A 9,919-nucleotide genomic window follows, 5' to 3' on the forward strand; every position below is an offset into this window, starting at 1 on the left:
ATCAGTATCATATAGCAAACGTACATTCTGGAGTAATAAACATTAATAACACTTCTATCGAATTAATCTATATCCTTATAATCTTCAACCAACATCATCTATATACTTGTCAACACATATATTACAAACAAAAATAGTAAAAGTCTGAAAATGAATACTCTGAATCTCAGCAATTTTTTTAATAAGATGGTGGAAGTAAATGGAAACATTAAATCTTTGCCATGAAGTTGTAATATTGGTCGTAAAGGCACTTTAACAGTTAGCAATGATTGACCCGTACAAAGAACGCATTTTTCTCGGTTACTTTAGTGTGGACGTGTTTATGACTGGAAAGGTCAAAGGGTAAGCAAATCGATGCCACAAACTGCTTTTTCAATTTATTTTGTATACTTAAAATTCAAAAACATATGTAATTATTAAATTTTCAATTCTTCTTCAGTTGCTCAAATTGAGACTCCTTTAAGCGAAGGAAATATTTTCATATTTTTTTTTCAATTATATATCACTGTTTCTTTTACACCTTATTTATTTTACAACAATTAAGAAACAGCTCTATACATCATCACTTTCTGTTAGCCTAAATGACGAGAGCGCTAGGTGTGGATATGAAGAAAAACCCCAAAGAAATTGAAGCGTCTACATACTTCAGCACGTGAATCTATACATTATTTTGTCAGCTCAGGGACACAAACAGCAGACGTCTTTCTGAGAGAGGTGTTAATGTGATACAAACTAGGTCACAAGACCTGCTACTTCACTCACTTACTGTATATTTATTAGTCAATTTGAAACGTACAAAACAAATTAATTATCGGTTTCTCTTCACTGTTGAATATTTGTTTTATTATTAGGTAACTGAAATATTTGAGAAATTACCAGCATCCATCTACCTTTGTGGAATATGTTTTCTGCAGCTGCTTGATTGCCTAATACGTAAAAGTTTTGTTCATTCGAAACATTGTTTAAACAAATTAAGTCAGGTAAAAAGTTTTTAAAAAATACAACCGACGAAATTATCGAAAAATCGACAGAATCTGAAATCAAATTCAAATTTAAATTCGATGAAACGATGTATGATAAATGAAAATTTCCTCGATAACTTGCAAACAAATATTGGGGGAAAAGACCAGGTGTTTCAGAATTGTACGTCTTATGCTTCATCAACGATACCCGCCATGTAAAGCTTGGTCAATTCTAGTGAACGACGGAGCGTCTTCCTATGTTTACAAAGTAAACAATAACGGAACCACAGCCATAATAACAAGCACCAAATACATACCACCATATATCGCACAACGGAAAAGCATATTTTCCAACGAGATCATCATACCTAATTAGCGCCATCAACCTGCTTATCTCGAAACCATATTTTGCTAGTTTATTTGGTCTGTTGACGACATATTGTACAAAAATCGTGATATTTTGGATCATGTCCTTGAATAATTAATCGACTGCGACATTTAAACCCGAAAGGTTGGGAAAACAGGCGAGGTACTATCCAGAAATAGAATTTCTGGAAAATTGAAATATTTACGCTTGTCATGCAGCTGATTGTAAAGCTGTCCTTTGTTTTAAGGTCGTCGAATTGATCTCATTGAAAAAAAAAAATATTCTGCTTCTTTGGCAATATGAAGCTGAACGTATTTGGTGCTCGTTACTTTGCCTGTTAGTCCGTTGTTGTTTACCTTCTTCTCATATGAGAACTTGACATTACTTACTCTTATGACCACGATTTACATGGCGAATGTAGTTGATGCAGCAGAAGACGCTTAGTCTTTTTGAACATATGGTCTTATTCTCCTTGGATTTTTTTCATGAATATCCGTGCAAATTTCTCCTTTATCGATATTTTCTCAAAATTAATTGAATTTGAGTGGATTATGATCACACGACATGTTGGTATTCTCTTGTTGTTTCTTGTAGGACAAGTTCGAGGCAGGTGACTGATATAGAAGTGTCTATCGTTTGAGGTGTCCTGATATAATGTGTCATAAAATTAGTTATATCAAATCTGATAAGGAAACGATAAAGGTTACACTGAATAATGGTAGCGTTCAGACAGAAAAAAGATCATATGGCTTTAAAATATGAAATTATTTATCCTTTATCTGTGTCCACTACCATGCATATAATGATATCCCTGTTTAACAAAAATGCCTTGTTAATTGCAACATACAGTGTTGATTCACACAACGCACCAAAAACATAGTGTACGTATATCAATCGTGCATACATCCTCCGCATACCCTCAACACACACACAATTCAGTATCTAGCGCACAACTCAGAGATAGGATCTCCCATTTTGTTAAAAAGGATTTAATAGTACAAATCGAAATTTAAACGGAAAACTCGTGGAGTAATAGAAATTGACTTACAACTGGATCCTGATTTAACCTGTCCCTTCAGTGAATACATCTCAATAGATGGCGAGTGATGTGCCCCGGACAAAAAAGAAAGAGAGAAAAATTATTCGGAAAATAACTTGATAGGACTGTACAAGCTTGATATGTTCTAACGAACCCTTAAATTCTACCTTAATGTTGAATGCGAGTATTACAGAATGAATATAAAGGACAATTTAAATAGATAGACATATTTATAGTGTAGATATGCTGAGTGTTTGTACCGAAGACTGGTCACGTGTGGTATTTTGTTAACAAGTTTTCACAAATGATTATTTTTTCAGTCTGTACCTGATATATCTTCATGTGTCTAATACATACATATATGGCCTAATTTAAAAAATACATTAAGTTGTTATTTATATCTAGAAAATAAATAAGACATACGCCACACTTTATAAGTCCCATCTAAACATAAGATCGCACAGATCATGGACTCGGGAGTGGGAGAGCATATTTCGACCACTAACGTGCGCACATTGTAATGACATATAACGCTTGTCGCACTTTGTGCAACGCTGTGCGATCACACAACATGACATCATGCTCTTAAATAGACATAAGAAACACGATTCAGAGAGGTAGCCGACTTATTTATGATCCGAATATCACAATCGAATAACATACATTGGAATACTGATACCTTCTCCGAAGTATTTTTTAATCCATTCATATCCACCAGTATCAAATTCGCCCTAAAATACATGAACAATTTTACACAAACGTTCACTTTCACCTTTTTGGCAAAAACGATGTCTATTATACTATCTTCACATATCTAGTTTACAAACACTTTAAACCACAGTGACAACCTGATCGGATTTCTACTTATGGGATCAGCGTGCGAGGCTGCAAATCCAGACTGATGGATGATGTATCCATTTATCATGGAAGCTCTGTGTAAATGTAAAGTGCCACCAAAATAAATTCATGAAAATTCTGTTTATCTATTACATTTTATGCAATAAGTCGAAGGAAGGCCCTTAGTGTATGAACGATAAAAGGCATCGTTACTTTGCTGGTGTTTTTATCTATTTGTTTGTTGGCTGAATGTATCAACGTAAAATTAAGCATTTTATTAGCAACCGCAAAATGTTTCATGGAATCAGCATTTGGGAAACTGTTGTTGGCCCTCTAAGGTACCTAAAGAGTAAAGAAAAAATGCACACGTAATAATTAATTAAAAATCAACTCAGTTGTTATTTTTTAACAGTATCGCTATGCTAACTATTGAAAAAAAGTAAGTTTGGTATGATTTGGAAACGAATGTATCCAAGTTCTAACTGTCAAGACGTCCATGCATATTTCGCATCAACAATGGAAAAAATGTCTACGATTCTGAAGAAGAAAATTCTGCGCTAATTAGTAAAGCAACCAAAAATTTATTTGTCATTAACTAATTTGAAGCGAAATTTGAACATACTTAATCATTCTATTGAAAACTATGTATCCGCCCATTCTGTGCTATGGCGGATCACGAGTTAATCTGATTCATTTAGATACGACATTTTACTTAAACCTTAAATAAATGCCTTTGGTCACAAGGGCCATGTTATAGTAGTTAGTAACGCCTACCAAATATGTTGGCAATCAAAGATATCATCAAAACTGTCAACGCCCATTCTGATTGTTCATAAATGGATTTGACCAATTCAGTAAAATTTGCACGAAACGAGGTTTTGATCAATCTGATTAAGTTCACTTTTTCCAGAAATCTTCACTGAGATGATATTTCTGTTAAGAATAGCATGCACAGAAAAGTTTATTGCAACTTTTTAGCAGTGTATTTTTATATCACCTATATACAGGTTGCAGTAATTGGAAGGTTCTTAGCTTTGAATGTTGAAAAAAGCTACATTTTAGTGCCACTGGTCTCTGAAGATTTATTGTTTCTATGTGTGAGAGTAGTTCCTATTAATTTTTTAGCAAAAACTTTCTGTAATTTGGTTGTTTCTACCACACTGTTAGTTTTTGATATCCACTGTTACAAAAGGGGTAGACATATGTCGAGATATTTGTTTTTCTTCAATGTCTTGATCATAAAGAAAGTCAGAAGCTACTTTCCCGAATTTTATACAAATTAAGATAGTTTTACTTGTTTTCATTCAGATAGCCAACATTTCAAAACATAAAAAGTAAATAAATAAATAAAATGAATATTTTTATCTGAAATTAGTTTGAGGTTTGCGATGTTTTTTCCAAGACAAACAATGGCTAAATCCATTTCGAATTGATTATTTTTTTATATTACCAGGTTTTTTTCAACATGCATGACTCTATTTGCTACTTTCCTATGACAAAACTCTTGGTAATATCTATGAAAAGGTATAAATTGTCACAATTGAATTTGTGTATTATAAGAACTTTGTGACATAGTAAAATATTCGCTGGTTCATTCAAACACAAATAGTTCATAGAAGGCTTTTCAATAAAAGGCTTAACAGACAGATAACGAAATGATAAATACTAGCTTCACTTTCATCCTTCTAGCACTTCACAATTATGCATAGGGCCTAATATTTTAATGATGAATCGACGTTTATTCTAATGCCAAGGTAACAATCTAGAGATGCACTAATTATAATTAACAGTATTGAATGATTTCAAAAGAATGTCAGGTCCAAAATAATACCTGTGTAATTTAGATAACAGTTTTACTTTCTATAGATATTAAGTTATGCAAAATCTCCAATGAAATACTTGTATTTCAAATTTGAAATATTGAGTCTCATTGAAAATAAGAGGAAATTATAACAAAAATGTGGCTAGTAATCACATTGAAAATAAAATATGTGCGACTAATGGTGGGATTGTGATTAGCTTAATCTTTATTTCAGTGTATGACGTTAGCTGAAACTTCAATTTCAACATACACCAACTGAATATAAGACTGAAAATAAAGGTGGTCCGGCGAATTAGCATAAGTCATACAGTTCACGTCATCAACAATATTCAATACTTATATATGATCTTTTAGGAAAAGTTAAATGTAGCGAGGAAAATATATTCAAAATACAATTTTATCAAAACAATAAATATCGGCGAAGGGTGAAGACATTAGGGTCTGTTTGATTAAGATTTTTTATCTTATTTTTCTTTTTTTTTTTTTTTTTTGTAAAGTCGGAATTTGACACCTCTTTGTGTAGACTGTGTTTTGGAGTTACAATTTTCTTATGCTAGCCCCCATTACGTATCTACTTAATTAAGCATTCTCATAAGAAATGAAGAAGAAAGCGCGGGATATAACGAACGTTGCCCTCGAATCAATTAGTGTTTGCTGGGAATCCTGCCAGTTAATAGAAATAAAATTTGCTAAAACGATGGCATTGCTTATATACCTTTACATGAGGTAATTGTTTCTAGGTCTCTTATTAAATGCATGTCAGGCCGCCCGCAATTACTCCGTTCAGACAATTTCCTGACGAGAGAAAGCTCCCCGTCCAATGAAATGAGAACATTTTGTTACATTCTTTCTGTTCTTATAGTTTCAGTTAATCATATAATTCTGTATTTTATCATGACATTATCAAAAATGATAGAACATTAGACTTAGGTAATGTTCTAACTTAATATGAATCGTGACCTTTCTTTGTTGTTTGTGACTAAGAGATATCGCGGCTTCAGAGGCATTGTGTTTAGATAAAACAGTAGAATGTTAAAATGTCGTATATCTCTAGTTCCCTTTGACTGATTGTTTTATTTTCATTTTAAAAATATTTCACATTTCCCAAGTCCACGTTAAGAAACTGTCTATTAATCTTACGCTAGTATGATTTAATGTTTCTCCCTGAAACTTCAGTCATTAAGCCTAACGTAATCATACAAAGTATACATTGTAACAAATTTCTTAATCGGTGACGTCACATTGTTTTACGACGCGGCAATGTTGATGAACGGGTATGAAATACAGTTAACCTTGTACAATACTTTCACGCAATACATGTGTGTGGTATGCGTTTAATTTTCATCATCACAATACGTATGAATGATAATTTTCTATCCAAGAGTCCAGCAACTCGACTCTGTTGATGCAGTCAATTTCTATTTATGGTAGTTAGTATCCCGAGAGTAATTTTATGTGTCCCACAACAGTTTTGTTGTTTTTTGTTGAATTCATATCGTATTTCTATTATTTATACAACAGCCAATGCCTTTTTGAAACGAAATATGGAAGACTTCTGGCTTGTTATTACGACTGTTGTCATAGACCCGTGTACAACGAACGAAAAAGAGTTCGATTCATGTTGAGTAACATTAACATCGATGCCGACTTTTCAAAAGAGGAAACATTTGTGTCATTAGTAGACAGAAGAAATCCAACAATCTGAATTCTACTGTCCACTTGAATATTTTCAATGATAAATCATATAAATGTTCATATGGACATTATTTTTTAATGGTTTAGACAATGCTCTTTCTGGCAATATAAATTTGGTATCACACAATGTCATTTTTAGGTTGCACCAATCGAGAGCAGATGTCGATGATAATGTTGCTCCAAATTCCTGTCACGTAACTTTACGCTAATTGCATATGAACCGAAAAAGTCACTATGATATCAGGTGTGATACATATCAACTACATCATTGTCTATGAGGCCTGGATCTGGTATGACCTGATAAATTAAGTCATTGGATAAAAGGTGTTGTATTTTCAACAGGAAAATACTGAACAGCAACATCGATGGTGATGCGTAAAACCATATTACCATATTAGTTACTTAATGGTAAAATCATTTATGAATTTAGCTAAAGAAATTTAAGCAGTTTTAGAAACAATACAAGTGCAACGCTACTTGCAATACTTTTATACTGCATATGGGCCAAAATTTAGATTAAGATAGCGAACAACGTGTGTTTTGATATCTCACAAGGCAAAGCAAATGTTGTGTTCTGAAAGCAAATGAAGACATTTATTGGTCGGTTGGGATTTGGATGAACCAAGTAAATGTCATATCTTTCTTAATCGTCATTTTCAACACATCGTAATGCGAAAAGCATGACGTACTGTTTGTCAACGCTAAACTTTCTTTATTGACATTATTGCATTGAGTAAAGGTCTTAACATTTAGCATTTATGATCCTTAAAACCATTGCGATTGTTTTAACATTTAGTGCTGGCTTTCCGTATATCAGTTGAAGCCAGATAGCGTTGGCTTTATGCATTCAAAAGTATCAAATAAAGCTTGACTAATGATCGCAGTTACAGATCTTAATATTTATCATAAGAAATATATTTGTACTTTATGCTTTTGACAAAGCTTGACCGATTCCTGGTATCTGTATTGCTTTCAATTATTTGTGTGTGTGTGTGTGTGTGTTTGCATGTTGCTAAAAACAACAAGAACATGACTACATGTCATCATTATCATATTCCAAACTGTAAGGCAATAAATCTAGTGCAAAATATGAACAAAAGAAAGATTTACACGGAGACTCCTGAAGAAGCAGAATAATACCAGTTGATCCGATAGAGTAGATGTATTCTGCTTTATCGACGACACCCACTATGTAAATCTTGGTCAAGATGTAAGTAATGTTATCTTTCCAAATAAGAATAAAACAACGGAATCGACAGACAAACAAACAAACATCAATCATGTCAAGCTTTATATCACACAAAGAAACCAAACAACTTTCGATGAGATCATTATGATGACCGTAACACCTCCCTATAATTTTTATCACAATACATCTCTCGAAACCCTGTGTTGCAAATATGTCGATCTTTTGTCGACATTTCCCCCCGAAAATCGTGATATTGGGAACAGGTCTTTGAAAACTTCAGATTTACCTTTGTGGTCATGAAAACGTTGCGGTGTTGGAAGATCGTGTTTATATAAATGGCTAGCTAAGATGTTCTGTGCTATATATCAGCTTTAACTTATTTGTTTATCCAATTTAAGAGCTTTGGCATAAATTGTTAATATCTGTCGCTGTAAGTCAAATGCTTGAATTATAGCTTTCTTTTATATACCTGGCAATTTGTTTGTACGATATTGTCGTCGCAATGCAGTTTTTGACAGTAACTTTCTGTAATAATTATTTAAGCTCATTGTTGATATAAGGATATTTTTGCATAACATCGTTGTCGAAGGCAACGGCAAGATGCTTTCTTTTTTTGTTTGCCCCATAGCTTCGCGACCATGGGACAACAGTATCACACTTTAATGTCTTTCGATCCTATTATCGAACAGCATACGTCATATAATAGTTAGGAAAATGGTCATATCTGATTGATGATTGCTGTATACCTGTATACCTCCACCATCAAGCACAACAACATTAAAAATTAATTTCTCGTGAAACTTATTCGTGTAATAACATCATCCACGATCTATTTTATGGATTCTCTAAAATTGAGACGTATGTACAATTTCCATAAATCTGGTAATAAAGTTCACCTATACATCAACACAAAACCTATATAGAGATCTGTTGCATTACAATTCTGATATACACTCAATGACACCTATTGTGATGGAGAGGCTCTCATACCAATAAACAGATCTCGTAAGTCAAAAGCATCTTTTTTCCAGCAACTGAAGTGTAATGTTCACCTATTTTGTTTCTTAAATTGACATGTCACATACTTATATATATATAAATACAATACCATTATATATGTCGGTGAACCAACCAACCATTGTATGGTTATCAACAGGAAGTGTTAACTGGACCACGAGACCATGTTTTCGTTTTCTTTCAGTTTAATATGATTTTACTGTGGATGTTGATGTTCGAAATATTAATAAGTTGTACATTCTTGATATATATTCGGCATTTCATTCTCCGTACATTTACTACACATTCACGTACTATTGATAAGATCACTTGCTTTATTTTGTGCTTAACTGCATTTTTCACTTTTGATTTATCGCTTTCAATGCAAACATTTGCCAACTAAATGTATTATATGACATGGATTGTATTAAAAACATACATATATAAACACAATTATTTTTGTACATTTAGCTTCAATGCAGAATATAAAAAAAAATTGTGAAATATAAATAGCATAACGATAAGTTATTTAGATGAACAATAACTGCATCGTTTTGAAAGTGCACATCCCTTTACTCACCATCCTCTATGCTGCTTAATCACGTGAATCGCACAGTTAACCTTTCGTCAGCAACCACCACAACAGTCTTATTAATGGTGTGTTGTAAAGTATCGAAATTTTAATTGTTTAAATGTTCTTGAATTCTTATCATTTGATTAATATTGTTGTTTTATTATATTACAGCAATCCATATGTTCAGAGATGGCAGAGGAGCTAAGATTCGCTGTTCGATGTCATGGATCTTCCAAAAAGCCTAAATTTAAACGGACTTGTGCAAAGTGCAAGAAAAGACACATAACGCATTGCCCACTAACAGAGGTTCAAGTGGACTCGCCAAACGGCATGTTGACTTTACGCGAAATGAAGAAATCCCCAAATCAGCCGTCTAAGGAATTTCAGTTCGGCGAAGGAGGTTACCTTCACGTTGACTACAGTGATACAGATACGTAG

The 9,919-nt window shown here is 33.2% G+C and overlaps 1 protein-coding gene across 1 annotated transcript in view; it reads left to right on the forward strand.

Moving 5' to 3' along the window:
- The window catches only part of LOC132552730 (glutamate receptor ionotropic, kainate 2-like), a 159,273-nt gene extending 149,354 nt beyond the window's left edge, over positions 1 to 9,919 (forward strand). The window contains exon 14 of the mRNA XM_060216924.1: positions 9,653 to 9,919. Within this exon, the coding sequence (XP_060072907.1) occupies positions 9,653 to 9,919 (267 nt within the window). The remainder of the gene's footprint in view (positions 1 to 9,652) is intronic.

Source organism: Ylistrum balloti, unplaced genomic scaffold (assembly GCF_031769215.1).
Source record: "Ylistrum balloti isolate Yb309-2 unplaced genomic scaffold, AGI_CSIRO_Ybal_v1 Utg370274, whole genome shotgun sequence".
Taxonomy (NCBI): domain Eukaryota; kingdom Metazoa; phylum Mollusca; class Bivalvia; order Pectinida; family Pectinidae; genus Ylistrum; species Ylistrum balloti.